General features: G+C 44.9%; 1 protein-coding gene across 1 annotated transcript; it reads left to right on the top strand.

The window, feature by feature from the left end:
• Positions 1-319: 319 nt before the first annotated feature.
• On the top strand, positions 320-11,938 carry LOC140593547 (uncharacterized). The gene is made up of 3 exons (XM_072718474.1): positions 320-508; positions 615-1,126; positions 11,746-11,938. Exons 1-3 carry the CDS (start codon positions 320-322, stop codon positions 11,936-11,938), a joined length of 894 nt encoding a protein of 297 aa, XP_072574575.1.
• The last annotated feature ends 7,099 nt before the right edge of the window (positions 11,939-19,037 follow it).

Here is a 19,037-nt window from a genome sequence, read left to right as displayed (position 1 = left end):
GTTTTATAAAGTGCAACCAGCATGGTGCTTTAGATAATGTATTCAGTACTTGTCATGATCCGCTCCGTCCGCTCCCGATGTGTGCCACGCCCCCTCATCATCCACGTGTGCTTTCCCGATCGTGCCCAGCTGTTCCTTGTTATTTTGGTTTGTCTTCTGTATTTAGTCCGCGTCTGAGTACGTTACCCCAGATCCGTCATTGTATTGTTTCGATGTTCGTCACCTGTCTGCCTTCTCGTCTCAAGTAAAGTCCCTGTTTACCCTTTACATCTGCCTGCTCTCGCCTGCTTTCCTGCTCGCCCGCTCCGATCGTAACAGAATGACGGATCTCCACAACAATTCACCGCAGCAAGCCGAAGACCAACGGATCGGCTTGCTGCAGGAGGTGATATACTGGCTGTCCCAACCCGAGGTCCAGGAAGACCCCGCTGCCCGGGACCTAGCCAGCCGGAGTGGAGACCTCCTGAGTGAGGCACCCCCACCCGGAAACGCGTACCCCCTGCAGGAGGTACGCGAGAACCTTCGGCTGCTAATACAGCGCGTAACAGACCGGAGAGCCCAGTTGGTCGCATTGTGCTGCGCTGGGGCTGCTGAACCGCCTTCTGTCCCCACAGAAACGGCGCAACCGCTTCCTTCCCCCGCCACAAGCCGGAGGCGGAAGAAGAAAAGGAGAGAGCACAGACAGGAGGAGAGACCGGCGATCTTTCTGGGGGCTTGCTCTCTCTCCGCTGCCATTACCCCGGGCGTTATCCCCGCTTCCGGTTTACCGGTACCCCTCGCCAGCCCCGCCGAGGAGATGCCGCCACCCTTGGCGGCATATGACTTTCGGGCAGCACGCCCGTTCAATAGGGGGGCCAGGGCCGTTTGGGATGCCATTCCCCGGATCCCCAAGGCCCTTAAAGGGGCAGCGCCTGTACGCCCGGCGCCGATCCTGGCGCCGATCGCAGACCTGCCTGCTCCGGATGTGCCTGCAGCACCAGCTGCTACTGCCGCCGCTCTGCCCGCGGCGACGCCTGTCCAGCCTGACCCGCTCGTCTTGCCTGCGGTTCCTGCAGCTGCCACCGCTTGGCCCGCGGCAACCCCTGCTGCAGCTGCCATCGCCGCTTTGCCTGAGGAACCTGCTGAGGTGTACCCTGATGGCCACGTGTTGGCGGCGCCCGCCGAGGCGCCCCCTGCTGGCCGCACCCAGGCGGAGGAGGACGCTGCTTTGCCTGTGGCACCGCCTGCTGCAGCTGCCGCCGCTCTGCCCGCGGCACCGCCTGCTGCTGCTGCTGCTGCTGCTGTCGCCGCTCTGCCCGCGGCAGCACCTGCTGCAGCTCCAGCCGCTTTGCCAGCGGCACCGCCTGACCCGCCTGTCCTGCCTGACCCGCCCGTCCTGCCTGTCCTGCCTGCTGCCACTGCCGCTTTGCCAGCAGCACCGCCTGTCCTGCCTGACCCGCCTGTCCTGCCGGACCCGCATGCAGTCCCTGCAGCTTCCACCGCCGGCTACGTGATGGTGGCGCCCCCTGCTGGTCGCACGCCCAAGGCGCCTGCCGAGGCGCCCCCGGCTGGCCAAGTGACTGCGGCGTCCGCCGAGGTGGCGCCTGCTGGCCACGTGCTGGTGGTGCCTGCTGCGGCGCCCCCTGTTGGCCACGTGCGGGTGCTATCTCCGCCTGCACCCACGCCCGTCGAGGTGCTTGCTCTGCCTGCGGCACCTCCTGCTGGCCGCACGCCCAAGCCCGTCTCGCCTGTCCTGTCCGGCCAGCCCTGCTCGCCGGTCCTGCCCGTCTCGCCTGTCCTGTCCGGCCAGCCCTGCTCGCCGGTCCTGCCCGTCTCGCCTGTCCTGTCCGGCCAGCCCTGCTCGCCGGTCCTGCCCGTCTCGCCTGTCCAGCCGGCCCAGCCCTGCTCGCCTGTCCAGCCGGCCCAGCCCTGCTCGCCTGTCCAGCCGGCCCAGCCCGGCTCGCCTGTCCAGTCGGCCCCGCCTGAGGCCGCCGCTCTGCCCGCGGCCCCGCCTGAGGCCGCCGCTCTGCCCGCGGCCCCGCCTGAGGCCGCCGCTCTGCCCGCGGCCCCGCCTGAGGCCGCCGCTCTGCCCGCGGCCCCGCCTGCGGCCACGCCCGCGGCTCTGGCTGCCCCGCCGGTTGAGGCCTTGACTCTTGTCCGCCCAGGAATGACCTCCCTCATGACTCCCTCGCCCCGGCGTGGTCAACAGCCCCCTGGACCCCGCCTTTCGGTGTCCCGCAAGGGACGGGGACACAGGCGTCGGGCCCGGGTCCCGCCCGCCCTGCCCCCTAGCTCGCCCGTTCGGCCCCTGGCTGTGGCTCGGTGGCTGCCTGCGGGTCCTCCGGCTCGGGGTCGGCGGTCGCCTCCGGGTCCCCCCCTGGTTCCTCGGTGCCGGTCCTCGGTCCCGCCTCCGGCTCCGTGTTGGCCGCCTCCGGGCCCCCCTGCTCCGGCTTGGCGTCGGACGGCGCCTTCGCCGGCTCCGGCTGCGCCTCCGCCTGCCGCGGCTTCCCCCTCCTGCCTGCCTGCACCGGTGTTCCCTCCTGCTCCCTCCGTGTCCCCTCCGTCACTCCCTCGTCCCGTTCCCTTGGCCCCTGGGTGGTCCCCTCCTGCTCCCTCCTCCCTCTCGCCTGTGGCCCCTCCGGCCGCTGCCCGTCGCCCGCCTGGGTTCCTTCGGGCTCCCCTGGCTCCTCCTCCCTTTCCCTCCGTCCCGTCTGTTTTTGCTCCTCGTCCCTCTGTGTCTCCTCCGTTCCCTTCTGGTCCCTTTGTCCCTCCTGTCTTTGTTCCTCGTCCCTCGGTGTCTCCTGTGTTCACTCCTCGCCCTGTTGTTCCTCCGTTTTCTGTCCCCTCTGTGTCTCCTTTCTTTGTCTGCCTGTCTGCGTTTCCTGTTCTTTGTCAGGTCCTGTCTTTCTGTTGGTCCTTGTTCCTGTTCTGTGTCTCTGTCCTGTTTCCGGTGTCTCGTTGATGTTTTGCTTTTGTTTTCCAGGTCCTGTTCCCCGGTCTCGTCCCGTCCGTCGCCTCCTCTCGGGCGCGCCCGGTGTGCGCGCCTTTGGGGGGGGGTTCTGTCATGATCCGCTCCGTCCGCTCCCGATGTGTGCCACGCCCCCTCATCATCCACGTGTGCTTTCCCGATCGTGCCCAGCTGTTCCTTGTTATTTTGGTTTGTCTTCTGTATTTAGTCCGCGTCTGAGTACGTTACCCCAGATCCGTCATTGTATTGTTTCGATGTTCGTCACCTGTCTGCCTTCTCGTCTCAAGTAAAGTCCCTGTTTACCCTTTACATCTGCCTGCTCTCGCCTGCTTTCCTGCTCGCCCGCTCCGATCGTAACAGTACTCCAGTTTTTTTATGTAAAAGCACAGACTACCGCTGCTGCTACTAAGAATATTATTAAATAATTGTCTTATGTTATTTAATGTTGATACACATATATGACAGGGGGAGAGAGCACGCCAGCGAGTCTGTCTGCATTTATTACGGACAAATAAAGTAAACATTTATTGCGAAGAAAAAGCCTTTTCCGCATCTTACGCTAAAAATTACTGAGCAACGCAAATAAGACGATTGGTGACGAAAAACCCGTGAACGGCAGGCGGCAAATTTTGTTTTAAAACGTGTCCGGTTGTTTCAGCATACTACAGTGATGAACTGTAAATAAGATAAATAACATAAGGCTATTTAGTTTGTTTAATAAAAGGACAAGATATAAACCTGTGCTATCGGAAAGGTAGCCTTTAAATGACTTCTGTTGCGATCTGGAGCTATATAGAAAATGAAATTAAATAAAATTAACTTGGGGCGCCCACCTAATAGAATGGTAGGGTAAACACGTTGTGGTATACAGTATGTAGCCGCATTTCTAGCCCCATAACAGCTGATTGTGTTGACAACTACGACTTCCCCTGCGTTCATTTAAACACATGTGCGTGTGTGAAGGGACGGGGCGGGTAACGCGGCCGGCAGTAACGCCATTGGTTGCAGTTATTAGTTATCCAATCCGACAGTAAACGGCTCATTAATAAGAATATTCTCAGAGTTATGGTCTCGAAATAAAATCCCGAGTCCTTGACAAGAACGAGTACAAATACGGCTGCTTCAAAGACAAGATCGAAACCTTCAAAAACTGGTCTTGAGTACTACAACATTTGATATTACTATAAATTTCTATCGTGAAGAAATGAAGCAGTGGTGTAGTGGTAACAAGAAATTTAAGGTGGGTAAACTATATGCACAGCAGTAAAAACGGTGGGTAACTATATCATTGACATTAGTGATCTTAAAAAAGGTGAGTAAAAGCTGTTTTGTAAATTTAAAAGGTGCGTAAATGGCGTTTATGTGCATTTACTTTTTTCTTTTATGGCGGTCGGCATCCAGCTTAATGGTACTTTACTGCCACCGCGGCTTTGGTTAGCTTACTGCTCCCAAATTAGGAGGTTGCCACTCTACTTATGTGTATAATAACGTAGACCCAACTAATCGATTATTAAATTAGTTGGCAACTATTTTAATAATCGATTTTAATCGATTAAATCGATTAGTTGTTGCAGCCCTAATATCTTTTAAAATTATTACTTCTCCATTGAGCTTTGAGAACATTTGATCTCACTTTAAGAAAACAAAAAGTGACTTAAAAACTGCATTAATTGAATTATTTAAGACACCATTATAATGTGTTTAGAAATAATCATTTACCTGTAAAGGTTACTAGTCACACATTGTATTATTGTACTTTTAAAAAACAATTTCATATATTTTACTTAACAGAAAACAGAGAAGGACATCAAACTCCAAGCACCACTAACCCAAGTGGGACTGTAAAATGAACTTAGTCTGTTGTCTTAAATTAGTATATTTACTTGGCACGTCTGCCACATGAAATTAGTATATTTACTTAGCACGTCTGGCACATGCAATTAGTATATTTACTTGGCACGTCTGCCACATGAAATTAGTATATTTACTTGGCACGTCTGCCACATCAAATTAGTATATTTACTTGGCACGTCTGCCATATCAAATTAGTATATTTACTTGGCACGTCTGCCATATCAAATTAGTATATTTACTTGGCACGTCTGCCACATGAAATTAGTATATTTACTTGGCACGTCTGCCGCATGAAATTAGTATATTTACTTGGCACGTCTGCCGCATGAAATTAGTATATTTACTTGGCACGTCTGCCGCATGAAATTAGTATATTTACTTGGCACGTCTGCCGCATGAAATTAGTATATTTACTTGGCACGTCTGCCGCATGAAATTAGTATATTTACTTGGCACGTCTGCCATATCAAATTAGTATATTTACTTGGCACGTCTGCCACATGAAATTAGTATATTTACTTGGCACGTCTGCCGCATGAAATTAGTATATTTACTTGGCACGTCTGCCGCATGAAATTAGTATATTTACTTGGCACGTCTGCCATATCAAATTAGTATATTTACTTGGCACGTCTGCCACATGAAATTAGTATATTTACTTGGCACGTCTGCCGCATGAAATTAGTATATTTACTTGGCACGTCTGCCGCATGAAATTAGTATATTTACTTGGCACGTCTGCCATATCAAATTAGTATATTTACTTGGCACGTCTGCCACATGAAATTAGTATATTTACTTGGCACGTCTGCCGCATGAAATTAGTATATTTACTTGGCACGTCTGCCGCATGAAATTAGTATATTTACTTGGCACGTCTGCCGCATGAAATTAGTATATTTACTTGGCACGTCTGCCGCATGAAATTAGTATATTTACTTGGCACGTCTGCCATATCAAATTAGTATATTTACTTGGCACGTCTGCCACATGAAATTAGTATATTTACTTGGCACGTCTGCCGCATGAAATTAGTATATTTACTTGGCACGTCTGCCGCATCAAATAAACAAGTCTGATCCACGGAGGCCCCACCTCATAACTTACAGGACTTGAAGGATCTGCTGCTAATGTCATGCCTTGATCGATCAGAGCTGTTTTGGCAGCATGAGGGGGACCTACACAATATCAGGTAGGTGTTTTTCATGCTGTATCTGATGAAAGTATATTCATAACAAATATAGCTCTTTTTATAATGTCACCTCTGGTGTCTGCAATTTATATGTAGTTCAGGCTCAATAGTCAAGGTTATTTGTACAGTATAGCACATTTTCATACACAAAGGTCATTCAAAGTGCTTTACGGAAAATGAAATAAAATGCATAAAGTAAAAATAGACATAAGTAAAAGCACACAAATAAATATGAAAATTAAAAATAAAAAAAACATAAAGCATTTAAGAACAGATATTAAAAGTGAGAAAGTGCCAGTCTCAATAATGTGAAAGCTGTGGAGAGTAAAATTGTTTTTAGCAAGGAGATAAAAATAGTAACATTTGGGGCATTTTTTATGTTCACTAGAAGGAGACCCCAATGTCTGGCAGTGTAACGACTAAATGCCATTTCACTCCGCTTTGTTTCAGCTCTGGACACCACTAGCTGACCAGTCCCTACTGGTCTAAGGGATCTACCAGGCTTATGTTATTCAAACATATCAGCAATATAATTTGGGATTAAACCATTTAATGATTTGTAAACCATAATTAGAACTTTGAAATCGATTCTATAGGAGACAGGGAGCCAGTGTAAGGATCTGAGAACTGGAGTAATGTGCTCTCTGAATGAGTTGATGTCTCATCAACTATCTATCACTCAAATCCTGTTTGATGGTCTTTTGGGGAAGACCAGTCGGGAGGCCATTACAAAAATCCAATCAACTAGAGATAAGTTTATACATGTGTCTCAATCAATCCTGTCCACCGCCCTGTATGACCAGCAGGGGTCGCTGCTGGATCTCTACTGATTCTTCTCTGGTGTCTTTCTTATTATCCCCAACCCTACTGTGCGAACCCTCCTTACCTGCATCGTGTTGGCCCCTCGTTAGTCCTGGATACAGGGGCGCCGTAAGGAGGAGGAAAGCTAGGACGATTCCAAGGGCCCCTGAGTGACAGGGGCCCTAAAAAATTAGGAAAATAACTGGACTGGTTTGGACTGGGGGGCCTAATATCATATGCTTTCATGGGGCCCAAAATCTCTAGCAACGCCCCTGCCTGTATATATCTGCTTCCCAGTCCTGCATTCCCTAGTCCGGTCATTGAAGTCAATCCTCTTCTTGCCTGTGATTTCCCCATCTTAACCTTTTTGTTTTGACCCCTTGTGGTCCTGTGTCACGATCCGCTCCGTTCGATCCCGATGTGTGCTACGCCCACCTCGTTACCTCGTGTGATTCCCTGATTGTTCTCACCTGTGGCTCGTTACCCGTAGCTTGTCTTTTGTATTTAGTCCTTGTCTCAGTCAGTCTACCCAGATCCGCCATTGTATTGTCTTGATGTTCGTGCCTGTCAGCCATCCCATTGCTATTAAACCCTGTTTGTCCGACGTCACGGCTCCGCTTGCCTGCTTTCCTGCTCGCCTGTCCCACAGCCCTGACATCCTGTTTATTTCCTTTGCTCCTGTTTTTGGCTCCAATAAACCCCCCTTTGTTTCCCCTAAAGCCTGCCCTCGAGTCCATCCATTTTAAATCATGACAGCATGTCATACTATTTCAAACCAAAGCATGATTTATGTGGGGATACTTCAGCAAAACAAACTTTTTCTAAAAAATATTTTTCTAAAAATAATTAATGGTACAATTACATTTTAGTGTATTTTTACATGAATACCACTAGCATAACAAATTATCTTCTCTTTACTTTTTTCAAAATTGTTTAGAAGACTGAAAAAAAAGTTGCACAGTTGCAATGTACTCTTCTGACTTATCTGTCTTGCTAGGCAGAACGGAAATGCTGTTTCCTGTATAACAAGCTGCTCTGAAACTACTGAACTGATTTGAGTCTGTTTATTTCACTTGAACTCCTTTCTTAGTCTAAGTAAAATCTTGTCAAGTTTTGATAAAAACAATGTTACTATAAAAATGTGCCTGAAAGCATCTAATTTCAGGCTAAGGAAGAAAGAGTGAAAAGGAATGTTTCACTTTTCATTTCAAAGTTCTATTTTTACAGTACTAACTGTTACATACCACTGCACAGAAGCAGACAAAGTATACAACTGCATTACTTGACTGAAAATATAAATACTCCTGGTCAAATATTACTCCAATCCAATGAAAGTTGTTCAGTCAAATTTTAACTTGAGCTAAAGTACTGGAATACTTGATTTTAGAAATACTGAAGTATTCAAAAGTACATTTTCTTTTTAATGTCAATGCACTGTTGTATTGTTGCCACAATGCATTTACAGAATCTGACGACTCTGAAACAACCTATTGAGTGCACTGACTTGCTTGAAGAACCTGTAGAATAAAATGCTTGTGGAATATGCTACAGTGCCTATAGAAACACAATTGGATTGACAAAGGGACAGCCATTATCGTTTTCAATTTTTTTATTTAACACTCTTCCAGCCCCACAAAACAGCATGGTAGAGTTCTGATATACACTGCCCGGCCAAAAAAAAAGACACCATTTGAATTTTTTGTTGGGCCGCCTTTAGCTTTAGCTTTGATTATGGTGCACATTTGTCATGGCATTGTTTCCACAAGCTTATGCAACATCTCACCCTTTATTTTCATCCAGATTTGCATTCATTTTTCACCGAGATCCTGAATTGACAAGTGAGTTGAACCACTCCATAAAGCCTCCTTTAGCACATCTCAAAGACCTTCAGTGAAGTTAAGGTAACTCTGTGGTGACCAAGTCATGCGTGAAAATGAATCCTCATGCTCCCTGAACCACTCTTTGACAATTCGAACCCAGTGAATCTTGGCATTCTTGTCCTGGAATATGCCCATGCCAACAGGGAAGAAAAAATCCATTGATGATGGATGGAGGTGTAACCTGGCCATTCAGTAGATTCAGGTACTCAGCTGACTTCACTTTATTGCTGCATAACGTTGCTGAGCTGTAATAATGATCCAGTTATTGACTCTTAAGTATTTGCTGATATAAATTCAAATTGCGACCTTTTTTTTTGGCCGGGCAGTGTATCTCTGGCAATGTGTGTGTGTGTGTGTGTGTATGTGTGTGTGTGTTCATGCGTGCATGTGTGTGCATGTGTTCATACACATGCATGCATCAGGCAGACAGTGGAATTTCCATAACTGCAACTTCCTCAGAAACTAAAAAATAAATAAAACAACCAACCCAGTTACACACCCCAAGCTTTATAACCTAATACTGTAGCAACTCGACTGACAGCGTAGGAGTAGTTTACCATGACAGGTTTTTCTCCTGTAATGAACACAATATGGCCTATCACATTTCAGAAAAAAACAATTTGTTTGCTGCCTTTAAAGCTATGCTTCAAAGTAGTGAGTTATGAGAACCTTCACAGAAATGTAAAGGAGCCAAAAGTACAATATTTGTCTTTCAAATGTAGTGAAGTAAAAGTCATGTTTCCAAAAAAAGCTCAAGTAAAAACTCAAGTAAAGTACAGATACTCAAAAAATGTACTTTGTAAAAATGTACTCAAGTAAATGTACTTTGTAAAAAATGTACTCAAGTAAATGTACTTTGTTACTGTGCATCCCTGTATATATACAGTATATCTCCCAGACAACCCTTACTTAAGAATGAACTGTGTATTATATTTATATTTATTTTATATTTTAAAAACAATGAAAACGAATCATTGCATGGCTTCAGCGATTCATCATTATTAACGTTATCATAATGTTACCTCACAAATGTGTGACCCTTCTGGTATGCAAGACATCAATGGAACGAAAGTAAATGTTAGCCTTTAATCATGATCTTTTTTCTATCTAAAGTGTCAGATTGTGTTTTTGGAACTATATACCTACACACATTCACAAACACAGATTCTCTCTTTCTTTCTCTCTGAATACAGTAACATATGTAGTTACTTTATTATTGTAATAATAATTATTATTATTAATATGTACGTTGTTTTAGTGTGTTTGCAAGTCTTTACTATGCACAGAAAGGTAAAATACAGTGCCTGGCCAAAAAATGTCACTATTTGAATTTAAATCAGCAATTTAAATCGGCAAATTAATAGCCAATGATTGGATCAATATTGAAGCTCAGCTAAGATATGCAGCAATGAAGTGAAGTCAGCTGAGTACCTGAATCTACTGAATGGCAGGTTATCACATAAATGGGTGTTTTTCTTTCTAATGACACGGGCAACTTCCAGGACGAGAATGCCAAGATTCATCGGGCTCGAATTGTGAAAGAGTGGTTCAGGCAGTTTAATAGCAAAAGAAAATTCAGTGCAGACCATGCAAACTCATGATACACTCTTCATTGTTATAAAAGTTATAGATACAGACGCTCCTCTACTTATGAACTTTCAACTTATGAACTTTCAGACATACGAACGAAGAGGACCGTAAGTCCAAATTGTGTTCGTTGGGCTCCCGTTTCCTGTCCGCAACATCATTTTTTTTTTTTCTGCGCGCCAATTCCGCCTATTACAACTCCTGTCTTGCAGCAGCGTAGCGTGCGTACTCCCAGTATCCTAGGTCTTCGTACTTCCATATACCCTTAAAATAATGTTGAATAACGACTTCCGAACATTTCAAGTTACGAACGCCAGCGGTCATTCGGGACATAACTGGTTCGTACAGTAAGTAGAGAAGTGTATAAAAGATGCATGCAGTTATAAAATATAGTGTTCTTGGACATGGTATGCCAAAGTTGGTGTTTTCTTACAAAGAAATAAATAATTTTTCATATTTTTGGAAAGTAATTAATTTATTATTTATTTTATTTAGGTGGAGTGTCCCTTTAAACTTATTTAAGCAGAACGTCTCAAACAATTGGTAATTGTGTCAGTTGTTGAAGTAATCGGCTATTGGTATCAGCCAGAAATTACCTTATCCTAGCATTACTAATAACTATATATTTCATTTAGACAGACAAAGGTTAGACAAAAGTACGTTCTTAATTGTAAAATTAATAAATAAATAACTGCAATTCCCGTATTTTTGTGATTGTTATTTACCTTCGTGCAGGCCGAGAGAGAGAGAGAGAACATCAGAGAACGCATCTGAAAACTACTGCGCATTACCTAATGTTCTGTTAACTTCTCGACATAATATAATTATAGCCTGCACTGGGTTTCTGTTGTGACAATAAAGTAGACATGTAGCATATACTTCCACCATTAATAACATGCAACTGCCAAGATGGTAAAAAATAACTAATATTCTTTTTTTTCAATTTCATTTCCATGACTGTGATATGTAGCCTAGACATTTAAGAGTGAAAGGTGTCACATATGTAATGTTACTGTTATGATGTCAGTATGACTATCAAAAGATCTATTTTTGCTGAGGACCACTTACCGCACGCGTGAGAAACAGGTGTCACTCCGACCCTGTAGACGAGGCGCCACGGCCGCGAGGCGTGAGACGGCGGGAAGCCCGGGAACAATGGCCGCGTTGTATGGTGCTCTGCGTGGTCCACAGCTATGGTCTTGCCACACACACTCTCATCAATACACGTGACGTCTGCCTCTGCATTCACGTGATGTCTGCTTTATAACAGGGGCGTGTCTCTAGAATCTGCATTTTCAGTTAAGTAAAATGTCCAGATTTGAAATTTCTTGACCTACATTGGTACATGGTTCCACTTTGGCTCTATTTTTTTTTTATAAATAATGACACAGTGGAATCTGTTGTGTGCTAACAGGTTAATCAGGGTGGAATCTGTTGTGTTGCATACAGTACCAAGCATCTCTGTGCTTTCTCTCTTTTCCTAGCCCAGCTCCTGATCCTGACCCTGATTCCGAGTTCGATCCTGGTCCCGATCCCAATCCCTGCCTTCTCCGCCAGACTTGCTCACCTGGTTCTCGCCTGCCTTCCCCGTCTGCCTGGATTCCAGCCCTGACTCCACGTCTCCGGAGACTCAGCCACGTTTCTGCTCCACCTGTCGTGTGCCAGTCTCACCTCTGAACCCAAGACAGCCCTGACCTGCCTTGGACCCCTTTCTGCTCCTTATCTCGTGCACTCCTTCTGTTAAATAAAGCCCAGTCCCGGGAACCTTTCCTTATTCAGTCTTTGCAAGTTTTCTGTTCTCCGACACAGCTCTTATAATTCTTATATATCTCTAACGCCTGGGACACACTGGATGCATGGCATGTGCGTCGCGGCTGCGCAAAGCACTGATCATCATTTCAGTGCCCATGTTAATAGATTACAAAAAACCACACATTTATGCACACTGTGTTATGATGCACATGAGCCTGAGCCAGATGCTTGGCATGTTTTCTTGAATACAAGTTCATCAGTGTTTGGGGTCATATTAATGACATGCATACGGTGACGCACATAAATTAGTAATCTGTATAAATTTGTCGTATCTTGATGTGTATTAAATTTGGTTAGCGGAGCATGCCATATACCACTGTTTTGGTATATCATGGAAATGATGAGCACTGAAGTGGCGGTGAAGAAGGGGACAGCTCAACAGCCATAACGTCGTTTGCAAGGGGAGATATCGAGGGTAAACAAGGTAAAAAATACGTTGGTGGTCTGGTGGTACTTTTTACAGTTTAAAGTCCCATTGTTTATTAAACATGAGGATATGCTGAATTTATACAGAATACTAATATTTTAGGCGCACTACTAATCTGCTTAACAAATTGTGGGTTTAAGTAAACCTGGCGTCTGGGCAAATGTTTGTTGTGTAATCCGGAATTTGTAGTGCCATTGATGTGCATACTGTATACTGGTGGGCCAGTTCTGATAGACATAAGATATTATCATGCAGACCAAATACAACTGTACCGGGGGCCGGATGTGGCCCTCAGACCTTGAGTTTGACACCCCCAATCTAGAGAGTAGCGGCGCCTATTTGTCACGCGTGTGGTAAGCGGTTCTCAGTAAAAAGAGATCTGTTGATAGTCATACTGACATCAGAGCAGCAAAATTACATAACTAATTTTTCCAACTACATGTTATTAAACAAGAACGTGCAGATTACATGTGTACTATATAAGTCAGCACAGTAAAAGTTTGCGGTTGTATTGATCTAATCGCTAAGCATTAGCGATTGTGAATCAGTTTCACCTGCTGTGGTGCAAATAAAAGCAACAACAGGTGGACAGGAAGGTCAACAGCAAGACAACCCCCAAAAAGAATAGTTTTGCAGGTGGCGACTACAGGCCATTTCTCTCCCCTTATCCTTTCTGACTAACTTCTCTCTAGTTTGCAATTTGCCCTTGTCACTACTGCTAGCATGAGGCGGTAACTGCAGACCACTCAGGTTGCACAGGTAGTTCAGATCCTCCAGGATGGCACATCCATACGTGTTGTTGCAAGATGACTTGCTGTGTTTCCCAGCACAGTCTCATGAGTGAGGAGGAGATACCAGGAGAAGAGCTGGACAGGGCCATGGAAGGGCAACAACCCAGCAGCAAGACCAGTATCTGCTTCTATGTGTGATGAGGAAGAGGAGGAGCACTGCTAGAGGCCTAGACAAATGACCTCCAGTGGGCCTCTCGTGAGCATATTTCTGACCAAACTATCAGAAACAGACTCCATGGGGGCGGCATGAGGGCCTGACGTTCTCTAGTGGGCCCTGTGCTCACAGCCCAGCACCATGCAGCTCGACTGGCATTTGCCAAAGAATGCCAGAATTGGCAGGTTCACCATTGGCACCATGTTCTCTTCACAGAAGAGAGCAGGTTCATACTGAACACGTGTCAGATGTGAAAGAGACTGGAGACGTCATGGCAAATGTTATACTGCCTGCAACATCATCCAGCATGACCGGTTTGGTAAAAGGTCACTTCTCTGAATAAGCAGCACGGATTCTCTATGGACTGAACATTCTTACATTTTTTGTTGACAGTATGGCTGGTGTCAATACAGAGAAACCTGTTCATGGTTCTGTGGAAGATTTCACTCTAGCTAACCAACTTCCTAAATGCTTTTCAACATCCTTCACATTTTCCTTTTCTGAAAATTGTTAATCAGAGGTTCTTGTAGTGCATTGTTGCAGTGTGCACTTCTGATTTTTGTCTATGCAACTATCTGTATTGTAAGCATGAAAGGAAAATGCTGTTTCCTGTGTATCTAGCAATGATGCAACCACATAACTGGCATTACGATGGGGGGGTCCACAATCTGACTTTCAGATCGTGAGAATTCATTAAACACAAAGTGCCAAACACTCAAAACAATAGACACTATGAGGGGACTAAACAATGGCAGGCAGATAACTCAAAAACTAACAGGTACTGGTAACACACATGAGGGAACGCAGAGGACGTGCATGGATTCTGAACAGGATTAGCAGAGAGACCACCTAACAGGAAACACATTCAATAGCTGACTAGGGAGTGAGAACAGACAGGGACTTAAATACACAAGTATCAAGGTCTAGACTACAGACTGATGTGGGTCATTAACAATTAATCAAACTCTAGGGACTAGCAGCTACAAGAAACAGGTGAGGTCATTATTAAACACTAAGGACTCAAGCACCAGGAGATACTAAGAACACTGGAGATATAAGGAGTTCAGAATAAACCTACAGGACTGGACACAGGCAGAGAATCCAGAATCACACTAACAGCAAGGAGTAATAATTAGGGATGTGTTCTTTGATGATATTAGATCATGAATGAATGACTTGTCTCCACAATCTGCCTTTACGGAGAAATTATAATATTAATACTTTATTTGCTATTTGCACAAGTACAGGCACATCAGAACTTTGCCTGCCCCATCTTGCTCTCCATAGATTAGGGGTCACAACATAGGGTCAGCCAACGTGCGGCGTCCCTGGAACCGGGGGTTAAGGGCCTAGGTCAAGGGCCTATGGGCATGTGGCTGTTCTGCCAAGATCAAGGCTCAAACTGACGTTCTTCTGATCAAGACTTGGCCCACTGAGCAACTCACCACCCCTTTTGGTTGTTAGTATCATTGTTAGCATCATGCTACAGTGGACATTCTATCAGTTGCAGTTCTATGGCTCATACAAGCATCTAAATTTGTTTTCCCAGCCAACTCCATTTTGACACAACACTAAACCAGGAATAGCAAACAGTAGGTAGTGCTTTAAAGTTTTTTCCTCTCTTCCTTTTGCACCATCATCCATACATGCAATGTACAACATGCAACACCTTCCCTATTTTAAGAATTCGACCACACGTGCCGATTACTGTTCAGTAGCTTGCATAATAGTCTTAAAAACCAACATGAAAAACAATTGTGGTAAGATCATAGATCCCGATCCTGCTTGCAGCTGCATACTTTGCCAATTTAGCCACGCAGTGGGCCAGGGAATAAGGGAAACAGTGATGACTATGACTGCGGGAGGCCAAAAGGAACACGGGGAAACTAACGAGATGACCAGCGACCCCCACTGGCCAAGCAGGGAAACAACAGACAGAACCGGACAAGACAGGGACCGATCATGACTACTGGGTTGAGCCGGGTTATTGTAACTGAACTTCTTTCTCTGTTGGCTAACAGATGCTAACAACCGCTTCTCAATCTGGATATAAGCAATATCACTTTTTAAATGTGACTGAAAAACATTGAATTTCAGAGGTATTGCATTGTTTGAGCATTACATTTGTTCTGTATTACATTGCAATAAGCTTGATGACCAACAATGGCACATGGGATTTTTTTTCTGACATTAAAAATAACATTTTTGTCAGCTGAGAAAATCCAAATGAAGTGAAGTAATAAAAAAAGTACTTCAAGTTAAGGAACACTTTTACTTTTACACTTTTTTGGCAGTGATATGTGACTGATGAGATATATTTTCAGAGCACGTAACTGACTTCTTTTAAACTTCACTATATATTTTTTGTTAGTCATTTTTACCTTATACTGCTTCAAGCTTTCAGTTTCACATACCTCCTACAGACAGTTAACAAAGGATAACGACAAATGGCAAGCAAGTAAAAATGCATTGAACATTAGTCATGTACAGCATGAATAATGCAGATACTAGCACTACACAATAAAAATTAAAAAAAAATTATTTATCAGACAGTTTGGTCCAAAGCGACATACAATTGAGGACTAGCAAGGGGAACCAGCAACTTTCCAACCCCGATAAAAAGTATTAACCCCTAGAGCCATCCAGCCATAACCTTAAGGGAGAGGTTGTTGTCCTGGTACCAATCTACCAGGGGCCTAAAATTCACCCTTTTGCCCAGTTTAGATTTACTCATGGTCAGGTCCATATTTAACTGCAAAATATTCATTAAGGTCATATTTACGTGTAAAGGGTCACTATTCTGAATAACCTGCATGGATTCTCTGTGGATTGAACATTGTTACATTTTTTTGTTGACAATATGGCTGGTGTCAATACAGAGAAACCTGTTTATGGTTCTGCGGAAGATTTCACTCTGGCCAACCAACTTCCTAAATGCTTTGCAACATCCCTCAATTTTCCTTTTCTGAACATTGTTATTGTGTGACAATCAGAGGTTCTTGTAGTGCATTGTTGCAGTGTGCACTTCTGATTTTTGTCTGTGCAACTATCAGTCTTGTAAGGCTGAAAGAAAAATGCTGTTTCCTGTCTATCTAGCAATGATGCAACCACATAACTGGCATTACCATGGGGGGCGGGGGGGTCCAGAATGCGGCTTTCAGATCGTGAGAATTCATTAAACACAAAGTGCCAAACACTTAAAACAAAAGACACCATGAGGGGACTAATAATTAGGGTTGAACGATTAAAATGTCTTCACGATCTGCTCTTACGGAGAGATAATAATAATAACAATAATAATCCTTTATTTGCCATTTTCACAGGTACAGGTACATTCCAATTCTTCTCTCTGCCTACCCCATCTTGCTCTCCATAGATTAGGGGTCACAGAACATGGTCAGCCAAGGTGTGGCGCCCCCTGGAGCTGGGGGTTAAGGGCCTTTCTCTGTTTCTCATCGTTACCTTGGACTGGTAACAAACATGAGGGAACATAGAGGATGTGCATGGATTCAGAACTGGGTTAGCACAGGGACCTGGTCCTGTCACGATAACTGCGTTATCGATGATATATGGGCATAACCTCAATCATCTATTTCTGACCTCGATAATGGCAAATTGTGTTTACATAACAATGAATGCCAGCAACATTTTAGCCAGTCGTGTTGCTTCTGCCCTCTCGTCTGTGTCACAGGTGTAGCTCAAGGCTGGTTTTTACTTCATAAAGATATTCGCGTGCCGTAGTGCCGGACTGTCCGTGATCCTGCATGTTCGTATTTCTAGCACCAATACTATAAGCATTAATTATAGAAAAAAAAATTAGAACTATTCATAAAAGTTTACCCATTTCACTGCACTGCTTGCATTTGTGCTTATTGCAATACATCTGCCCTCTGCTGGTCAAGTGGAATATCAGCGATGCACACATGATCTGTTATTACTGAAAAATGTCTGCCTTCTTAATAGGGTCTCCACTTTTCAACAGCCCATACTACTGCCAAACACTCTTTCTCTGATATGCTGAATACTTTCACGATGGAGATGGGACAGTTCTGCTGAAAATGGGCTTTGAACTAGCACCTAGGCACGTCCCGACACCCTGAACCCCTAACCAGCCATAACCTTAAGCAAAAGTAGCCAAACAAAATACAAGACTTTTGGCATTTTTTATTTTTGATTGCATTCACATATTATTATTAAATTAAGTATAAAGTAGTGAGGTCTGGCTGGCTTCATCGTTTTTTCAGGATGTGAATTCCTGTGAGGTCTTTTGGTCCTCACAAGTATAGCTAAACAAGGTACACAGACCCATAGGCACACAGCCATATACATCACACATAGGCACACATATCCATCCTTTGCTTTCCTCTATGATTTTCATTGCAGCTTAATTGTGAATCCTCAATTCACACAGTTTTCAGTCCCTGCTGTGCAGAAGGTCTGGGTGGCTGGGTCCCCTCTTCTAACACAGTGTAACTTGAAATTTGTCCTTTTTAATCAACGTGTAGAACCACAGTACCCAGTCGAAATACATGTATGTGCACTTTTAATCACATTGAGTTACAGGAATTGCACCATTTTCTCAAGCTAAATATCAACATACTTATATGTTCCTTTTCTGGAGAACAGTAAATGTGTTTATTATACTAGCTGTTGGAAACAGGCCATGCCAGAGCGTACAGTATGTGAAGAAACTGGCGACCATGGCCCTCTGGTGGACATTAATGTAAATGTACATAATATATTTGAGCATAGTTGCTTTTTTCTTTTTGTTATGCTGCATAACTGTCCTCTAGGGGTCAGTATAATTTCCTAGAGCAGGGGTCTCCAACTCCAGTCCTGGAGAGCTACCATCCAGTAGGTTTTCTATCATACCCGGCTTCTGATGAGCCACACCTGTTCTCAGGTAAATACCAGAAACAGGTGCAGCTCATCAGAAGCCAAGTGGGACAGAAAACCTACTGGATAGTAGCTCTCCAGGACCGGAGTTGGAGACCCCTGTCCTAGAGGAATATAAGGAGCAAGAGCCTATATAAGGGCAAGGGCGGCCATGTTTGTGGAGGCTCAGAATAAAGGAATTTGGGGAGTAGTGATTTTACTAAGTCCTTATTTGAGGAACGGGAAGCGTTCATGGCTCAATGACTTTGGACTGTGCTATTCATCTCAGTTGCATGGCTATCCATCTCAACATCAGTTTGAAGCAAAAGCCTTCATAACCACAGATGTGAGAGCCACTGGTCTGTAGTCATTGAGGCAAGAGACTCTGGGTTTCTTTGGAACAGGTGTTATTATGGATGATTTAAAACAGGCTGGAACAACACAAAGATCCAGTGACTGGTTGAAAATATTTGTGAAGACAGGTGACAGTTGATCTGCGCTATGCTTCAGAGTGGCTGGGGAGACAGAGTTTGGACCAGGAGCTTTCCTTGTATTCTGACTCCTGAAGATCTTGTTTACATCTCTGTTACTGATTCTCATGGAGAGGTGGCTGGACGTGGGGGGGGGGGGGGGGGGGGGGGGTGAAGGAACCCAGGTGTGAAGAAGGACATTGAAAAGGTGAGGGCTGTGAAGGTGAGGGCTGTGAAGGCGAGGGCT

Source organism: Paramormyrops kingsleyae, chromosome 12 (assembly GCF_048594095.1).
Source record: "Paramormyrops kingsleyae isolate MSU_618 chromosome 12, PKINGS_0.4, whole genome shotgun sequence".
NCBI classification, from domain to species: Eukaryota; Metazoa; Chordata; class Actinopteri; order Osteoglossiformes; family Mormyridae; genus Paramormyrops; species Paramormyrops kingsleyae.
Note: the sequence above shows the minus strand (reverse complement) of the source record. Positions and strands in the feature narration are given on the sequence as shown.